The sequence below is a fragment of the Lichenostomus cassidix genome, chromosome 3 (assembly GCF_008360975.1).
Source record: "Lichenostomus cassidix isolate B80296 chromosome 3, HeHo_3.0, whole genome shotgun sequence".
NCBI lineage: Eukaryota > Metazoa > Chordata > Aves > Passeriformes > Meliphagidae > Lichenostomus > Lichenostomus cassidix.
In genome coordinates, this window is record NC_139483.1 from 2510928 (window position 1) to 2531357 (window position 20430).

At 41.7% G+C, this 20430-nt stretch overlaps 1 protein-coding gene across 4 annotated transcripts in view; it reads left to right on the forward strand.

Moving 5' to 3' along the window:
* The window catches only part of SPTLC3 (serine palmitoyltransferase long chain base subunit 3), an 80755-nt gene extending 65084 nt beyond the window's left edge, over positions 1 to 15671 (forward strand). For all 4 annotated transcript variants that reach the window (XM_085054028.1, XM_085054027.1, XM_085054029.1 and 1 more), the window contains 4 exons: positions 788 to 914; positions 11614 to 11749; positions 12717 to 12846; positions 15198 to 15671. In XM_085054028.1, the coding sequence (XP_084910154.1) occupies positions 788 to 914; positions 11614 to 11749; positions 12717 to 12846; positions 15198 to 15311 (507 nt within the window). In that variant the 3' untranslated portion in view covers positions 15312 to 15671. The remainder of the gene's footprint in view (positions 1 to 787; positions 915 to 11613; positions 11750 to 12716; positions 12847 to 15197) is intronic.
* The last annotated feature ends 4759 nt before the right edge of the window (positions 15672 to 20430 follow it).

The following is a 20430-nucleotide window of genomic DNA, read 5'->3' on the forward strand; positions in this document are numbered from 1 at the left end:
GTAGTAATGTGAGGGGTTTTTTCTGATCATATATTTTTTTATCAAAGCCAGTTTTCAGGCAGGCTCATCCCTTTCTCACTAACATGCATTTAGCTTTTAGTGTGGTAACTGTTACTCTGATACTTTGCGCTGCGAGATGTAAGTTGTTGTAACAATGATGGTCTTAATAAGATCTGAATTCTTACAGCATGCCTGTATTCAGGAGGGTTGCTGGTGCTTTAGACATGCCTACAGTGTAGTGGTTTTTCTAAGAGCACGGATTGTGCTCTTAGTTATACCAGGAAATGTTAAAGCAATTATCCCAGCTGTCCCTGCCACACTGATTGAAAGTTTTGATTGAAAATTTATGTGCATATAGACAAAGATAGATACCAGTAAGGTTGCTTTTCCTGGGCTAGGTCGTGTGGCAGAGGAACTATCCTGATCTCATGCAGCCTTTGGTTCATTACCAGGGAGGAACTGAACAGCATTATTTTAAGGGCTGCTGTTCATTGGTCTTGAAATTATTTTGGCTCCTTTATAAGTCTTAGACAGAAGTAAATATTATTCTATTCCAGACTTTTGTTTCAGCTATAATTGCCCCACTTTTATGGTAAAGTATTTGCACCTGCCTGATGTTTCTTAAGGCCATATATTAACACTGGCAGCCAAAAAAAGCAAAAACCAGTAGCTGGTGAAATGTCCTCTTCCTTTTGCATGTTCCCACTCCTGCAGTAGTTAAGAGGGAGATCTGCTCTGCTGTTTGGCCAGCTCCAAGCTCATTCATGCTTTGTTTTGCTTGTGACAGGGCCTTGTGGACTTTTTACGAACTCATTCTCACAGTGCTGTGTACGCCACATCCATGTGTCCCCCCGTGGCAGAGCAAATCATCAGGGCAATGAAATGTCTCATGGGACTGGACGGGACAGCACAAGGTAAGCCTCCTTCCTTCCTTCCTTCCTTCCTTCCTTCCTTCCTTCCTTCCTTCCTTCCTTCCTTCCTTCCTTCCTTCCTTCCTTCCTTCCTTCCTTCCTTCCTTCCTTCCTTCCTTCCTTCCTTCCTGTCATCCAGCAGCAAACAAGTGTGGCAATGGCAGTACAAAAGAAATCCTTCGTGTTATAAAATTAGTAGCCAAATTGTCATACTTCTAAGTGCTTTCAACTCTATTTCTTTCTCCATGCTCATCCACATGCAGCAGGGATGGAAATACTTGGGGGTTCTATCTGTGTAGTTGCCAGCAAATCCTCTTTGCAGAAACAAATGGAAATACATGGATTTCCCTTGGAGTACGTTGTCTGACTTTGTTGGAGGGTTCACAAGGACATGCCTTCATTTATGGGCTAGGTGCTGTCAGTTTAGGTCCTTTGTAAGTGTGAACCTTCAAAATGGCAAGCAACTCAAGCATGGTGCAGCATTTAAGAGCACGTATTGTATGTTAAGTATGAGGGGATTATTATAATAATTCCTAGCTCACTCAGGCATCAATTATGATGTCCTGAACATGGTTTTGTACTACATATTATCCCAGAAGAATTGACTACTTGGTGTCTTTATGGAAAATTAGGTGTATTTCTATTCCTCTCTTGAAGTTGCAGATGCAGCTATGTCCAATCCTCTGACATGTTTTATCCTCTGTGGGATGTTTTATCCTCTGTGTAAAATGCTTTCTGTACAACAAGCAACAAAATAAATACATGGCATATCTTATCTGTTACTGTTTCAAAGGGATGCTGATATGCATTTGGTGTTCTAGAACTTAAATCCCAAGATGGAAAAAAACTGATTGAATTTGTGTAACTTTTTTGGGGAATGCCTGAAAGTCGTGATACTCTTTAACATGCAGGTGAAGATACAGATTCTGCTCCAAATTGCAATCACATATACTGGTCCAGCAGTGCCATTTCCTCTTACTTTGTCTAAGACTAACAGAAATAATTCTGTATTAGTCCTCCTTGATAGATATGACCAGGATGAGCTGGGAATGGAAGAGAAAAAGGGTAGATGAGAGCAGGAAAGATACTGCTCTGCACTATTCTGTTGCAGTGCCCTAGAGGGTTGTTTCAAACCATGATAGACACTGAGCTATTAAGACATTTATCACAGCACTTCAGTGAGGCCAGAATTTACAAGACCCCAGAGTACAGAAGGAGGGATAGAGAATCCAGTTCCAGTACCAGATTCTGCTGAGTGCAAGGACAAAGCTCAGCCAAACTCCGTCGCGATGTGCAGACGGTGGGGAAGCGATGCTTTTGTCATTTTGGCAGGGAAGCCAGGGCGTAAAAACTGCTTCCAGCTTGAAATGTGGAAGGTCACAGTCCCATGTGCTGATGCCTACAAGTGTTCAGTATAAGAGAGCATCTCTGGCATGTTCCCCCTGCCCCAGCCCTTGCCGTGAGAGGGCAGTCTGACACTGAGCCTTCCCGGCGCTCACAGATGCAAAACATGAAACACTCACAGCATTTCCAGGCCTTCAAAGCCTGCTAAAAATGCTCTTCAGCTAGCGTGAGCCTGCATGTAGTTTGGTGCAGGATAAGAGGAGAGCTGTGTTTGAGACAGAGCCTTTTAAGATGTGCGTGTTTGTCTTAGGGCTAAGAGCTTGAAGCATTTTCTCTTCCATCAGCGGTGCTGTTTAATGACACAATGTTTGTCTTTCTGCACAAAATAAGGGCTTATTAAGTCTTCTGCAAATCCGTTGTGAAATAAATTAGTGTTTTGTCAGTTTTTCAAAAAGTGCCTTGTAATATGAAATGCAAATGAGTAGAAAAACAAATGAATAAATCATATATCACAACTTAGAGCATTGCACAAAGGCTAGCAAGCTGGCTATGATGTGTAAAAATGTTTCTTGTCCTTCTGAGCCAGACTCATTATTTTAGTCTTTTGGGTTTTCTTTCATGTGGGCCTCTGTTCATTAGGCTGTCTTGTGGACTACAAAAAAACCCCACAACACAAAATACAGGAAAAAAATGCTATGCTGGACCACACTACAATGTGTTGTTTTGGCATCAGAGAGAGGAAGGTGGTGACATAGAAAGCAGCAGGGAAAAGGAGGGAGAAAGCACTGTCCCTCCTTAGACATTTTTGATTCCAAGGACAACAATGACCTTGGCAGAGTTCTTTTGGTCCACTGTCATAGAAAATGGTGAATCTTGCACGTGAGCCATTCTTGTGAGAGCATGAGCTGTGGAGCAGGGAAGTTTCAAGTGAACCAAAGTTGCCACAGGATTGTATCGACCATGTGTTCTCTGGAAGCCTCTGGGATCCATAGAATGAGTTTATTTTGCAGTTTAATTCAAATGGCATTCTCTTCCCACTGGATGATTTGGGGAATCCTTTACAAGGAGATGTCCACCAATGGCTTGTCCTCCAGAGGTCATTTCTCTAAGGAGTGAGCCTTGCAAAAATTACTGGGAATGTTTTAGAAAATAATGGAATTAGAGTTTGCTAGAAAGTTCCATATGAACTGGAGGGTGCTTGTTGAAAAGAGGATGAAATAAGGGGACAACAAATGTGTTAACTCATCATCTCCTTACATCTGAACTTCATGACTGACTCCTCAGCAGATTAACAGAAAACTAAGACGATGACTGATTTCGTCATTTAGGTTCCTGCTAGGAAAATCCATATTTTTAAATCTCTTTTCTTTTCCCATGTATAAGACTATTACATTCCCTTCAATTTCTTGCTTGTAATTCTCCACTAATTTATTATGCAGCTGATCTAGAAAAGAGTAGAAGAGATGAAATGATATATTAGGTAATGCCAGAGCTCAGAAATGCAGCAGTACTGCTTGTGTATCCATTTGATTGGTCTTCCACATTCCAGCATTTCTTGAGTTACTTATATCAAAAGAATCAGAAATCAGCTACCAAAAATGCAAATCTGAAATCAAATTTTTATTGGAGTAAGAGTCATGTTTTCCTCAGCACCATGTTTTACAGAACTCTGAAAATGGATGTCTTGTAGAACAAGACACATTTGTTCTTAGTACCATAACATCATAGATACTTTCATAGTTCCTGTAATAGAGCTGTTCAACAGTGTATGAACTTCTGGCAGCTGTATTTCCCCTAGTAATGTCATAGGGCAGTAAGTTCTGCAGTTCAGCTCATGTAGTCTATTAAAAAAAAAAAAAAAGGAATAGTTTTATCCCTCTTAAGACTCTGTGGCCTTTTCATCTCAAATGTGTCTCTGCTCATTTATTAGGAAATATAGGAAGCAGACGTTCCCATGGCATTTACTCTTTATAATTCATAATATAGATATTCTTTATGTGTTCTCCTTGTGGCTTCTCATTATACCACTGGAGATACCTCAGGAAACTCAGCAGCTGCCTTAGTGGTTTTATCCCCATAATGAGACTGGAGTTGACTCAGAGTGTTTGGACCTTGCACACATTTGCAAGCACACTCACTTGCATGCAACACAGCCCCTCCAGCTGTGACTTCAGACCTTTTCTTCCTCCCCCCCTTTCTGCATGAGAACACCAAAAGCATATTTTTACACTTAAATTTGATCGGTATAAAATAGAACCACTAAGCAGACGGAGTTAAGACTGCTGGGAAATCCAAAGCATTTTTTTGATTACTAATAATAGATTATACTGGTGTAAAAGGCAAATTTTAGCATTTGCAAAGGCAACATGTTTCTGTTTAATGCATGGCAAACAATAATTCACCAACAGCACTAGGCATTTCTCATGTTTTTATGGGATGCTGAAATATTTAAAAGCCTGTCCTCTGTAATCTACTATTAAAAGATGTTTTGTCAAAAGATAATTCCTGAAGTTATTTAGATCATAAATGTATCTTTAAAATGTTCATTTACTCTGTCATTTGTGCTGATCGGTTTATCTTTTTTTCAACTGCTAGTTTTCATTTGTGTCTTTAGAAAATTCTTGAGTTCCTGCTTTTGAGCTCATTCAGATTGTGAGAAGTGGCAGAATGCTGCTTTCTGTTTTGGCTTGGTATTAAAGAGATTGTTTTTTAAAGGTTCCTTTTAAAGATATTTCCATTGGCCTCAGATTTTTTGTATAACTGGAGGAACAGCTCCTTAAAATCAATTTCCAACATTTTTCTCTGGTGTCCTCAACAGTCTTTTGAAAACTTTAGCTCTGCTTTGTCAGGATCCTCTGTAAATTCAGAAACCTTAGTTCCATATGGCTGCAACCTGGCATAAACCAGCACTGGTGCAAGGAAGGGCAGTCTTGTCCTCAGTTTCTCCTTCCCCCCCTGCCTATCCCCTTTCTTGTGCCTTTTCTCCCTGCAGTGTGGGTGTTTGTGCAGCCATGCAATGAACTGAATCAGAGCACTGATGCAGCTGAAGAATAACCAACCCTCCCACAAATGGCTAGCCTGCACCCAAACTGGTTCCCAGAGCCAATCTGCCATATGGCTCCATGAGCCCCCCTTCCAGGACTTGAGCAGCTGGAGCTGACAGGAGCAATCCCTTTTGCAGCAAAATAAATCTGTGCCCAACTGGACTGATCATGAAACTGTTGCTGGGAGCTTTTAATCTGCAAGTGACTTAGCAATGGAGCCCTTGGACCTGCTCAAAACAGCTTGCACAGTCAGTCAGGCTAAAGTCTATCTTTTTCCAATTCTCATTTTGCTGCTGCATTCTGAAGGGATTGCCTCTCTCAGGTCCTTAGCAAGCAGAATGCTTGAACCTTGGCTTAATTTTAATATTCCCAGTAAGTATGTGGTTACATTTCAAGCCCTCAGGCACGTTTATTCCCTGTTTGCACAGCACTGGCTCCATGACTAGGGGTCCCAGTCACGACAACAGTGAAGATATTAATGATGATAATATGCTGCCACAATTATTATTTGTCTAAGCTGAACATCACAGGTGTTCTCCCAGCAGTGGATGATGAAACAGCTAAATGCTGACATCTTTACTCACAATGAGTGAGATATGCTGTTCCAGTGGACCCACCTGCCATGTGATCCACCTGCCACAGGACATCAGATGTATCCATGGAGGATCAGTTGGTCGGAACAAGCAGGGCATTTGGACTAATGTGTTTGCAGCGACTTGCAGGATCGCTGAGGATTAATCAAATTCCACCTCATTTGCCGTCACTTTTTCCATATTCAAAGTCAAACCAGTGCTGTAGTCCTCCAGCAGATCCTACTCATGGCGAGGTGTTCCCTGTATCCTGAAACAAGCATCACCTGCAGGCAGAGGAGGGATGCCACACTTGGATGTGACCTGTAGCCTGCTGCCCAGGGACAGCAGCAGGCAACCCAGTCCCCTTTTTGGGTGTCTTTGCTGTCAGGAGAGAGTGAGGATTCCTCCTCTGCTCCAGGTGCTGCGGGCTCTGTGGTGCCCAAGGAGCACAAAGCAGGCAAGTGCTGTTTCCAGAGGCACTGGGATCACTGGCGCTCCAGAAACACCTAATGGGATGCAGACAGAGCGTGCTGTGCTCTGGCTGTTTCACCCTCTTTGTGATGAATCACCTGTGCTGTGAGCAAACAGGGCTCAGCCAAGGCTGCCTGCTCTGGCCCTGCATTGTGGATCTGCATTGAGATAAGGGGCTGGGTAGGCAGAGCTGACCCATTCGAGAAATAAGGTAAAAATGACCTAATCTTTGCAATTGTTCTCCTTCCTGCTTCAAAGAAAATTGCCATTTTTCTTCCCTTAATCTGCTCTGGAAAGTGTTTTGCAGCAGTTTGCAGTTAAAATAAGTCCTTCAGGGCTTATTTAGGAGCTGAATTAAGTTGAAATTACTAGGTTTCTAGTTAGCATTAGATTGTAGAAGTAAATGTCTTCACTTCTCCCCAGTTCATAGCAAAGTTATTTTTTATTAAGATTGTTTTATCTGAAAACATATTTCCTTTAGGCACCCCAGTTTTATAGCATTCTATGTGTGATTTAATGCACATGGAGGTACATGTGTGTTACTCTTCTAATGGAGCCAGAGGGAAAAAATGAAAATCTGTCCATCTGCAATAGTTTAGTGGGAAAGAGCTATTGTTTTCCAAATTTTTTTTCAGCCCATGGAAGTTTGCTTTTTCCTATCTAGCTGTTAGTAGAGGAAGGCAGGGAGTTGAGCTCTCCATCCAAGGAACACTGACACTGGTATGTAAAAGTTCAATTGTGTAACTAATTATCTAGAAAGATGCTATGAAACAACAGCTGGAGAAGATTAAAGCAGGTGGATTTGTGTCTTGAAGAGTCAACTGCATGCCAAAAACCAGTACGGTGTGGGGTTATCTTTCCTGGAATGGGTTCAGGAGAAAGAGCTCTCCTTCACCTCTTACACCTGAGATCTTGATACAAAAGGCTACAGGTTGCTTGTTCCTGTTTTCAATAGACTGAGTCACAACTTCCAAGGGTAGAAGCCCACAGGAAGAGTTCAAGGGTGGAATGTTTGTGCAGGAATTGAATGCAGGCAGCTTCTCTGTTCGTGAACACTTTGCGGGAGGCAAAAGCAGACATCTCTGGAAGGGGAAAACAAAGTTTTGTTTCAGAGAGCTGATGGTTTTACTGCCTCTATCACTGCCAGGATGAGGTCCTCAGCTGGCATAAACAGCAAAGTGCTGTTGAAGTGCATGGAGATGTGCCAGGCAAAGCCAGCCTGAGATCAGCCCTCAGAGATGTAGTCAGGATGCCTTCCTGATGTCAGGTGCCCTGAAAGTGTGTGGCAAAGCTCCTACCAAGCCTGTGGCTCCAAGTGAGTCTCTTAAAATCTTGTTGCTTCAAAGAAATTATGAGCAAGCGACTACATTTTATCATTTCCTTCTCTCCTGCCTTCTTTTTGTGTTTTTCTTTCAACTAAACCATATTAATTTTGAGCTGTAAAGCTTTCTAAAAGCCTGCAGAAATTAATGGGCTAAAGCCAGCAGTATGCAGCGATGTGTGTCAAATAAAAATATAATCAGCATTTTTCCCAGAATTGCCGACACCTTAGAACTTTGCAGTAAACCAAATATTTTGAAAGTGGTGCAACCAAATGAAAACTCTAAATTTGCGAGTAGAAGGTGGATTGCTGATGCAGTAAATCTGCTTTTCTTGTACCATCCAGGCAATTAATCCTGTATTTCAGAAAAATCCCCATAAACCAGCTGTGTATGTTCCCAGCAGCGTGAAGATAAATTGTGAAATTTGAGAATTGTTTGTCTTTCACTATTCTCTCTTTCTGTGCCTTAATTCAGCCAATAAGAAGATGTAGAGCTCTTAATAAGGTCGTTCTCAGCCTCAGCTGAAAACTGGAGTACTAGTGGGCTTAGTTTTAAATAGAGGAGAGTTGGCTTTCCCTGTCCAGACTGTTTTCTCCAAACATATGCTGTGTTGTGGTTCACATATTTTATGGAATATAACTCTCTGGATATGCTGCATGCTGTGCTATAAGCTCTGTGCAGAGACCTTAAATCCTCAAGGGTTTTGCAAAGTAAGAATTGTGTAACACATACATTTACTGTCTAGGGACCCTGATCCTCTAATTAATGCCATACAGGTAAATCCTTACACCTAGATAGATGCAGCTGTATTCTTTTAGTTCAAGGGTCTGCTTTGCAGATTTTCACTCAATAAATACTAAAGGACGCAAGATCACAGCCTCAGGAGTCAAAGAAAATACTTTTTAAATGTGGTGGTTTTGGTTAAACATACCACAGTGAATTTGGGCTAAGACCTGATTCTAAACTGAGTTCATCGCTCTTAATCTGCAGTGTAGGGGCAAAATCAGTCTAATGAGACAAAAATAAACATTTTGCTCAGATCTGCCTCCTTATCTGACGTTGGAAGGTCCCATAAAGGAATGAGAAACAGTGTTGAAATATAGCTACAAACTTGAAGGTTTTTATTGCTCTTACTGGGACAGCATATAAGCAGCCCGTGTATATGATGTGTGTCTGTGGTCTTTTACCACAAAACTTAACATGAGAAAGGAAAGTGTTGACACTTGGTAAAGAAATAGGTTCCTCCCAGCCACCCACCCAGAAATACAGTGTGTGTAGCAATCGTCTCCTAATGTGCTTTTTTCCCCCTCCAGATATATGTGAGTGCTCTGATCTTTTATTTGGCTCTTTAATGCATCTCTGCAAATGAAATTAGTATTCTGGGATGTTGCTAAAACATTCAAGTGGCTCTTTTGCATCAGCACTGGCTGCCTTGAAATGAGCTCCATAGGGAGTCCTGAAAGGAGATCTCTCACATCACAAACTGGTTGAGGATATAGAATCGGGAGGGAAAAGATAGAAAAGGAAGAGGTGTTTGACTTTTGGGGGGGTTGCCTGAACCTCCTCTTTCAGCTCCAAAGTTTCCTCAGCTGGATCCCCACTCTTTGGAGTCTAAATTTCCAGCACCAAAACTAAGTAGAGACAAACTGATGGACTCTGGGCCCTCCACATATGGTTTGATAAATAGTGAGCAGAACAGCCTGGAATCTTGCATGGCTCACACTGTTTCCAGCTCTGTGGTAAACACATGAATAGAAAGGAGAAGGCAGCAAGTCTTAACTGCACTCGCCAAGAGCATCTGCATTTATGAGAACTTTCCCTAATTGAAAATCTAGTAGTTTCAAATGCTCTCCAACTGAGAGGCTGGAAACTAGCTCAGGGGCTGCTAAGATAGCAAGAAACAGCAGTGGCTTTGAGTCCCCAGTTCAGGTTACTCCCCACACTCCTCCTTGTAACTTGGACATTGAGGAGGTGTTAATAACATCTTTACAAATTCTGACAAGGGGAAAAGTCTCTCTTTAGACTTTAGCCAGATGATTCTTCAGTTCTCTAACTCCCTTTCCTTACCATCATCTCTTCTCCCCTCCTCCTCCTCAATATTTCCTCCTGTTTCTTTGAGATCTACTACACCAAAAATATTTTTGGAAATACCACAGACTATTGTTTTTATTAGTGACTGGAAAGCTTTGTAGTAGGATGCTTTTGTGTTTCATTTGTTTTCCTTGCTCTGGCACAGCTGTTTTTGCTTTAGCAGCATTAGAGAGATGGTTAAACTATTTGTGGCCTTCTCTAACCCAGCAGATCTCTTCCACTGAGTGCTTTAAACTGAGTGACTGAGACTGTAAGTAACAGGTTGTCTGCGTGGGCAGTTTTGTGCATAAAGTTACAAATGTACTGTTTTTATGAGATCTTTTAATTTGTTCAAGCAAAACACCGATCACTGTGAAGGGAGTCCCAGTTTCCCTATAAATTTCCCAGCCAGAACACTGACAGAACCTTGACTCAGGAGGATACAGGACAGATGAAGTAGCAGATCTTGTTCAAACCTACACATGTTCAGAGATATTGATGGAAAAGGGGTTCATGTAGGTGTGGTGATCCCCACTTCAGCCAAGAGGGAAAAGGAAGAAAAGCCAGAGCAGATGGTGGGGCAGAATGTGGTCTGAGGACAAATCTGCCAAAGGTATCATGTAGCAGCTACAAATGCCTTGCTGGCCACTGTGGTTACACAGAGCAAGATGGGGAATTAGGGAACAGGAGCCCAGTCAGAGAATGGCGACAGCAGAAAGCAGCAAATGAAGAATGAAGCGAACGAAATGTAAACTAAAATGAAAACGTACATGGAGAGTGAAAACATAACACATCTGTGAAAAGGCAAAGGGAGAAGCAAAGGGAGAAGAGGAAATTAGTTGTACTGGAGGTTTCAGTGTTCATGTCTGGTGACATAATGTAAGTGATATTGAAAGTATGGGCTGATGAACAGCAGGAAAATGAAAGCTAAGCGTGTAACTGTGTCCTGCTGAAGCCCAGTATTACCACACATTCTCACCACCTCTGCTGGGCAGACATGAGCTGCTGAGCAGCAATTAACTTTAGAGACTCAATCTGTGTCTTGGCAGCTTTGTTTCTGGCCAGGTCAGGCAGATGACAGACCTGGCTCCATTTGCTGTGTGAGCTTGGACTGGCACTGGGCATGGGGGTGTGGAGGAGGTGGCACCATCCCTGTCAGCACCTCACAGTGGTGCAAAAGCAGCACATAGATCAGCTCACTGATTAAATATAGTGCAGGTGGAGTGGTGAAAGGACATCTTATATCTCCTTCTACAGTAATGTAGAGCATGGCTCTTTCCTCTTTATGCAGTGGGTTGGGAGGCAATTGCAGTTGTCAGAAACCACTGCAAAAGAAGTGGGTGAAATGTCTTTTCAAGCACATTTTTTCTCTTCTGTTTTTTGTCTTTTTTCCTTCATTAAAAATAATTGTTTTCAACTCTCCTGTCAGTTTTCCTGGGGGTCACTCTGTGGATCCATGGCTGATGGAGGTCAGGGACAATGATGTTGAGAAAGAACATGCTCTATTTACATGTCCTGTCTGCATGACTTCTCTATAGGTGTGTGTCATCTAGGAGGCTTTATTCAGCACAACAAAGTCCAAGGAATTGTTCACATGTCTATCCCCAGGCAGGACAGGGAAACAGGGAGTGTTTCTGCCAGTGGGAAGGCACCTCACAAGTACAGGAATATCAGTCCTGTACTTCCGTCCTGTACTTCCATCCCAAAATGTCATAATAACTAATGTAGTTACATTTCGCTCATTCCATGTTTTTCTTCTCAATCAAATAGCAACACTTGCATTTTAGCCAAACGGTTACCCCCAGCCCTGGTTCCTGCCTGTGACCAGACTCCAGTTCTGATCTTTGCACTGACTGTTCTCCTGCTTGGCTCATTTCAGGGCTTCAAAGAGTGCGTCAGCTGGAGAAAAACACAAGATACTTCAGGCGAAAATTGCATGAAATGGGCTTCATCATTTATGGCAATGATGATTCTCCTGTTGTACCCTTGCTCCTTTATATGCCTGGTAAGATAGGGTAAGTACTGAAAAAAAACCTGCTGGCAAAACAAACATTATTCAAGTTCATAGGTTATTTGGTATACACTGCAGATGTTCTGTGTGGTAGATGCTTCCCAGGAGAAACATACATGTTAGCTGAATTCATAATTTCACTCTGTTTTCTCTTAAAATTGCCCCTAGATTTAACTTTAAGTTGTTCCAGAATTCAGAATGTTAAAATTTTTCTCTTTTCCTTTTTTAACAGGGTCTGCAATAATACTTTTGATAACATTTTTAATTTGATTTTTTTTTCAATTTGTAATCATTAAAAGAGGCACATTGCCTTTGATGTATGAATTGGTTTAGATGGATGCCTTTTCTTCCCCATCTGATCTTTGAATGGTCTTTGCATGTTTTACCATTCAGTTCCTCTCAGGCAGTTCCTGTGCACTGACTTGGGCACACAGACCAGAAGTCAGACATAGGGTTGAGCTGTAGGGAGTATTTGCAGGTAGCTTAGGGTGGCTGTGTGCTCTAGGTCTCATACACATCACACAAACCTTTCCACCTGGCAGAGTGATTGTGAGAGGAAATAAACCCTCACACAGATTGGTTTATTCTTGTTGGTGTTCAGGAGCCAAGCATTCATACCTTCCACAAGCCCAACCTCTTCCATGCTTAGGGACTGTGAATGCCCATGTGTTCTGATTTGTACTCAAAGATTTCCATTGACATAAACAAATCCTGTCTATCCTGCTGTGCCCCCTCTGCCATCACATTTCTAGTGTTTGACACCCACTTGGCTTTGTGAGCCACTAAGCAGCAAAGAATCTCAGTCCTGCCCGTAAAATTCTGGCTTTTATGGAAAGTAGTGAGATTATTCAATCAATTGAATACAGGATTTTACCTATTGTTGCATTATATGTGAATGTTTTCTCTCTGCACTCAGTTTGAGATAATTTATTTTGATTTTTTTCTTCTTCTTCTATTTCTTCTCTCCTCAGGGCTTTTGCAAGACGCATGTTAGAAAGAAATATCGGGGTGGTTGTGGTTGGGTTTCCAGCTACTCCTATCACAGAATCCAGGGCTCGGTTTTGTGTGTCAGCTGCACATACACGGGAGATGTTAGACAAGGTAAGCACAGCAGATGTCCTGCCCAAATTAACTTTGTTAACAGAAGCTGTGCCTCTGTTGCTTTGAATCTCAATAGATTATTTTTACTTTTGTTTCTCTGGCCTTATCACTTCATCTTGAAAGGCATTCAAGCCTTACACATTTTCGTTTTTAAAATAAATTATGGGACAGTTAACTTCTTATGTTCTTCTGTTTCTAACAGTGACCAAATCCGTCATCACTAATTGAAACCTATATGAAGAACACAGCAAAAAAGAAGTTAAATGCTAGGTCAAAACTATCAGAGTAGGAAATCTGAAATGGATATGGAAATAATTGAAAATCAAGTTTTCCATACCGATATTTCCATTCCATATTTCCACATGTTCCTTGAATTGCAGAAGTATATGGGACAGCCTTGGGGGTACAGGTGGAAATTGCAAACAGGATTTGGAACTGTTTGAACCTAATTAAGTTTAATTGGTGCTGTCTGGCCAATCTTAGTTCTGTATCTTTCTCTGATATCAGAAATACCATTAAGAGTATGTTGAGACTTCCATCATAAACCTCCGTTCCAACTCAGTCAGAAATGTGTTTAACATAAACTCCTTGAAACTTTCCATCTCCCTTTCTTGCCGAAGGTGTTTTTGGCCTGGCTTGAGATGTGTTCTTTCATTCTCAGAATGAGCCAACATAGAGGCATGAAACACAGAGGCTTAAGAATCAATTTCAGGCTTTGTTTTTACTCTCTTTACACGAGTGTGATGGTCAAAGCAAAAAATCCATGAACGTGGGAAGGCGTTTGAGGTAAATATGCCTCTGGTTCAGGCAGACAACCCCTTGTGGCTGCAGAGAGCTCCTGGCTCTCTCTCCCTTTGCCCCCTGAGATGCACACGGGTGTGGAGGCCAGAGCCCTGCCATGCTGACCAGCTCCCACAGCAGTGCAGATTGCTTTCAAACAACAGCAAAAACCTGCTTTGGGTGTGTGCAGAGTCAAACTGCTGCTTCTTCTAAAGGTGCAGTAGTTATTAACAAGGTACAATGCCATAAAGATAGGGTTTTGTAGCACAGGGCAGAGCTGAGTTCTTGTGTTTGCCATTGCCAGCTCTTGCTGTTGCTGTGGATTTTGGCTCATTTGGTAACAGGCAATGCAGTTGATCTGAAGATTAATCTCCTGAGGTTGCTGCTTTGATTTCCTTCCTTTCCCCCTGGCCCCAAATGCCAAGAGCACCACATTTTTGGGCCATCATTTTATGTTCACTCCCTGCACACTGCAGCTTCCAGGGAAGGTCTGACACGCCCTGCAGTCATCACTGAACGTGCTGTGCTTTTGCCACAGTGCTCGTGGCACTCTGAGCTGTTGGGGAATGGAAATGCCCTGAGTTTAATTACTTGCAGATGGAAAGCTTTTAGGACAAAATGCTTGGTGACTGTGCCTAAACCCAGGGTAACAACAGGTAACAAGCACAATGAAAAGGTTTCCCTTTGGCAAAATTTGTTTTGTATCTCAGCCTGGAACTAAAGTGAAAAGAGCCATGAAAGGGCAAGCTCCCAAGAGCAACTTCCTTAATGACCTGGAAGCTATCTCGCTGCATAAACCATTACTAAATTACTTCTTTTTGTTCGAATTTACTTCTCTTTGTTCACAAGCTTGTTTTAGCGGTTGAACAGAAACAGGCTCAAAATCAAAATTGCTGTTTTCTTCTTTGATGCCAAAAAGTTGGCTGCCCTTGAATGTGGGTCAGATGCTGCAAAACACTGAGCTGCTTCTCTGTGGTACAGAGTTCCCTGGCTACTTTTTGAATCTACTGAGAGCTCGGTGCTCAGCTCAGCAAATTGCATTACAGTAGTAATGAACAAAAATTATTTGTTCCTGTGATATTAATATAAGATAATGGCATTCACTAAAATTACCTTAAATTATTCAGATTATTTATGCTGGCTGCTCAGCACTGTGGGCTGAGTGCTACCTAAGGAAATGCATTGGCAACTCCACTCTTTGGGAGCTATGGAGAAATACTGAAGTATAGCCTTACATGTTTCTTTTGCACAAGCAAAGATAACTTTTTATGGGGATTGTTAGCTCCCTGTGCTTTTAGAAAATGTAATCTTTTTCATCTGTGCTCAATTAATGTGTTTACTAATAAACCATAACCTGCTGAAGGAGTATATTCCTTTCTCATAGATGCTATTGTACATCTATGACTGCATTGGTGTTCACTATAGTAAAATGACTGCAAAATGTTCCCATTTGTCCATTAAACTTCATTGCATTGATATCTTTTACAATCTTCTTGTTCTGCGGTAAAGTTGAAGTTACTAGAACTGCATTTCTTTCCCCAGAAAACTGACAAAGTATAATGGTCTTACAGGTTTTGAATGCTCTGGATGAATTGGGTGATTTTCTACATCTGAAATATTCCCGGTATTCCAAGTCATCTCATCCTGAACTGTATGAAGAATCTAGCCTTGAACTTGAAGATTAAGTTTTCCACCCATGAAGAGAACATTATGATGCTATGAAAGGGCGGAAAACCCAAAAACTAAACACTACAAATGCATTTCTTCCCTTCTAAGGACAATTTTTATTTCTCAGTTAATTGAAAGGAGGGGAAGCTCGGGTGTTGCATCACGTTGTATCAAATTTCTGTATTCAAGAGACTGAAATATTGATACAGATTTGCCTCCCCAGGAGATCTGTCCTTCTTAGGGTATTTTTGATGCAGAATGACTGCATCCATTGATCCAGTTGCTAACGTACAGCTTTTGATATGGCCCCTTCTTATGAAGAGGCTTCAGATAGTCTTAATTGTGACTGAAATAATAAAGTTCAAAAAGTTAATAGATTCCAGTGTAATATAGCTGAGCTTCATCAGTGAGCCTGACTTTTTAACTGTTAAAGAGTATAAATCAAGACACCGGTGTGGATTGCTACAAGGGAATGAGCAGAGAGTGACCTCTTTAAGTAAGTTGCACTATCATGCATTTCTCCAAGGACAGAAAATGTTAGAAAAGGGCTAATGCTGAGAACAAGAAAAGTAGCCTGATCAGATTGTGTATTTCTGGCAGCAGGTTATGGGAAAGGGAAAATTCCTCCTCCCTCCACAGACCTTTTCTCAGCCACTTAAATGCACTCTAAGCTTCGAATTGTACAAAAATTTGGGCTTAGACATAAACAGAAATGCTTTTCTGCCAATGCATTTGACCTACAACCTATCACATCTTATCACTACCTAAGTTCTCCAGCAGGCTTGCTCCCTTTTTGTGGAGCAGCAGTAAATAATTTTAATAACCGTTTAACTTTCCTGTAAAAACCTTGATCAAAACAGTCAGATACTTGCAGTTCACAAACTGCAGATGACATTTATGGTCCCATTCCTAAGTTTCTTGAACTACTTATGGGTCTAATAAATTCACTAACAAGTACACAATGCTGAAGCTGTTAGTTATACAGAATGTGAAGTTCAAGATACCACAAGCAGTTTTGCCACCTGTTAAATAGAAAACTTCACCATTTCTATACAAGCTACAGTCATCCATGTAATAACATTTCTCAAAATATTTTTGTCTGTTTTATGCATGTCAGGGGTTGTTCTGTCCAGGGTTTTGGGTTTTTTTTTTTTAAGTCATTTGTTTTTCAAATAATAACTGTATCATCTGAAGAGGAAGATGTCCTTATCCCCTTGTCCACAAGTGAGTGACAAATGCTCAAAGGTACCTAAAGGAATTGTTCCAGCCAGCAGATTTTCCACAATGCCAGCAGCATTACCGTCAGGCTTGTGTGGGCTGAGTTGCTGGAAGGAGATTGGAGGCTTTTTTCCCCTTTTTTTTTTTTTTCAGTGTTGAAAAGCAGTTCTGCAGCTTTAAGAATGAGCTCCAAACAATTCCACGCTATCAAATGTCATTGTAAACACATCAGATGAGAGATGTTTAGCTTTCTGTTGCACAGATGTACCACACTTTCATGTTCTCTTGAAAGCTGTGGCGTAAACTTAACCCACAGCTGCAATATTAGATTTAAGAACAGAACAATTAAATTGCGGAGTACCAATTACACTATATTACTCCCTGCTTGTTAAAGCAGCTTTCAGGATATAACAAGGCTGACTGATTATGAGGGCCCATTTTTTGTTGGATTTTTGTTGTTGTTGTTGTGCAAGTTAATAAAAATCCAGTGGTGCTATAACTTTAAGAATTGATTACAAAACATTCCATAATATCAAATGTCGGCTTTAGGAAACATATATCAAGGGCTGGGGGAGGACTTAGGGGTGTGCCATGTGATTCTTCACTGTGCTAGATGGACTTGAAAAGCACTGCAGAGACTCAAAGGAGCTGTGTTTGTGGATAAGAGCAAACTCACTTTATAAATACTTGAATACTCAAGCACAGGACAAGGAGAAATTAGGAAACATGAACTTTGTCTTTGAGTAACCTGGCAGTTTGTGGTGCATGGCTTTGTTACACGCAGGGTGAGTGCCCTTGCTCTGAAGGGAGATGGGTTGAAACATTTCTGCAACCTGTTCCTTGAGGAAAAGTACTGCATTTGATGCACTGCTTTTTGATCTCTGCTGCTGAACATCTGCGGCCAGATCCTCAGTTGACTTCTGACCTTCCATCTTGGGGTACACAGCCGTAGTTTATATTCAGCAAACATTATTACACGTGCTGGTGCAGGCAACACGCTATTTCTCTCAAAGTGAGGCCTGAGATTGATTAAACTACAGAGTGACCACTTTCTGTACCCCAATAGGGGAATGTTTTCAGTCTAAAGCCAAATTCTTCCTGCCCTCAGAACATTACTCTCACTCATATTAAGGAGACAGGACAGCTATTTTTTAAGAGACTGTCAGTTGATTTATTATGTGCTCTCTTCTGATTTCTTCCATCCCTTACACACTGGAGAAAGTACAGACCAGCTACCCCTGTGCTTGGGGAACAGTTAGGGAGAAATCCCTGCTCCACTGCTGCAATAATAAAACTCCCAGGAACTTCAGTCTTCAAGATTTTCCCCGTGAGGCTTAGTTACAGTCTGGCACTTGCTTTTCCACCAGTGTGTTTTTCCTGGTTTACATCAATTTTAATAGATTTAGAGCTGATCAGCTTTTGAAGACTCTATTTTAGCTAGTGTAAGAAAAAAGCTGATAGAGTACCTATTAAAGAATTTGCAGCTCTAGCATGGGATCACATATTTCCTAGAATGTGCTCCATCTTCAGGCATGCATGTTCTTGGGAAATACAGTTCTCTGTAAATGCTTTAGAAGGTTTTGAATAATTGCCTTCAATAAATTAAAGAAATGCTCAAGTTGTCATATTTTAATCCAGTGGAAACATAAGTATAATTACAGTAACCTTTCATGGGCAAGCTGCATCCTGTTATCTTGCATAAAATCTTGATTGACCTTTATGGTATGGGAAGACTCAAGAGTTTCTGTTTGACAGAGAATCTGAATTGTTTGCCCTTTCCTGCCCCTTTATCCCACCTCATCTTTTAGATAGCTTTACATTTCCTGAGCTTATCAAACTTGTCAAGGTGGTTTCCCCCCTCCACTTATCCTGTCTTTTTCTATTGTTCTCTCTGTTCTGCTGTTTTCTCTTGGGGAAAAGCACACGGGAAGCTGCAGTGGACCTGAGTGCAACAGTTGGCTTTTTGGGCATTGCCTCACTGCCTGCTTCTCCTGGTATCCTCATCAGCCCCTGCAGACTTTAATCTTTCCTTTTCAAATACATTTTTCTGCGGATGGTGCTAAATTTCTGTGCTGAAGCAAATCCGAACTGCCCAAGCTGTTGAACCAGGAATGGGCTTGTTCTGTCATTTGTGCAAATGTAGATCAGGTTAAGTCTTGCTTTGAAGTCAATACTGTTGGTTTGAAACAAGTTCAACCGTGAGAGGAACCTGTCAATGTGAGGTGAGCTGCCTGCATTTATTTCAGAGGAGTTTGAGCACTGCTGTCTCTGGACTGTTTCACAGCAGCTGCTCTTCACAGGGGACCAAGATACGGAATGGATCTATTTAAGGTAGGATTTCTGCTGGGTTTTAATTTCTTTTTTTTCTAAAATGTGTTTGGTTGAAGGTGCATTGCATATTTCCCTGTCCTGCTGAGACAGGGAATAAAGTACTGATGTAAGAAAAACAGTCTGTACTAAAGGTGTTTATGTACTTTCTAGCCTGCTTCGAAATCCAATAGAGATTCTCTAATATATGATCTGCTTTTTATTTGTGCGTAAAGTTTAATTGTTCTTCAATTTAAAACACAGATCAGGAACACATTTTAAAGAAACCACACCACCAGCTGAGGAATGGCAGATGTCATGCCATTATTGGCAGCTGAACATTAGAGCCTCCAGATGCCTTCAAAAGCAGCATCTAGGTGTTTCCCTCATTTACTCACACATCCAGGGTGGTTTGTGCTCCCTGCAGATCAGTCACAAGATAATGAGTCCTCACATTATCTGTTTGGGAGGCAGGGCTTCAGACCTGTCAGGATGATCCCAAAACCACCACTCACCTGACCACACAAAATAATAGTTCAGCACCATTGGAACTGGAGTCAGGCTGGTTTGCTCAGCACTTACTGAAGAGGGGAGTGAGTGTGTTTCCACATATGTAACATGTCACTGACAAGTGACATAAGGAAGCAAGGATAAATCCATTTAGATCACGTGCTAATCAAGTGGAAAGCGTAATTGTAGTGGCACAGGATCTGGAGAGATGTGGTAGACCTGGAGACTTGGTCTGATCCAGCTGTGTACAGAGACTTTTTGTGCAAGAGTTACAGGAGTTGTTAAATCTTTTTAACCAGCTCAGTGGAAAAGTGGCAGATGTGCTCTTTAATATCAAAACAGTGACTTCGAAGGAGGCAGAGAGAGACATCACACCCCTGTATTACTCCAGTTTGTTTATGAAGAGAAGGATGGGAAGAGAGGGTGACACAGCAGGTGACCCTGATGTGTGGTACTCTATTCATAGAACCTTTTTGGAGAGTCACTTCTGCCAGATGCTGTGCTGAGGCCCAAAACTGTTGTTCTCAATATACCAGAATTCCACAGCTTGCTTCAGCCACCAGCTGTAATGAGTTGTGCTGATGCTGGAAATTACTCAGAGATTGCTTTAACAGCAAGAGCACACAGAATCACTGATGGTTGGGATGACTTTATTGGGCATCACTGCTGGGATTCCACTGCTGGGGCTGGCTGTGCTGCTCTGCCAGGCATACCTTATGTGGCTCCAGGACAGGCATGAAAGTCTGTCCTCTTCTTTGCAGCTCCAGAAGGACTTGGGCTGCAGGTCAGTCCAGCAGATGAGCTTCTTTCTGGCAATTCAGCTCAGGTAGAAGATGTAGCCAGGTCTGTAGGAAGTCTAGAAAACCAATTGTCACAAGTAAGTCAAGTACTTGCTGTAACAGAGAAATGCTGATGTGTGTGACCTGGAGCAATGGTGCTCTCCTATCACTTCCATTGAGCTTGTCTCAAGGAATTTGCTAGGGACATGAGCCCATGGGTCCAGCATGACCCGACATGGTCTGTGACACAGCAGTGAGTAAGTGTTTCTTGGCACAGGCTGGCTTTGGTGTGCTGAGATAGCTCCGTCTGAAGTGGGTTCCT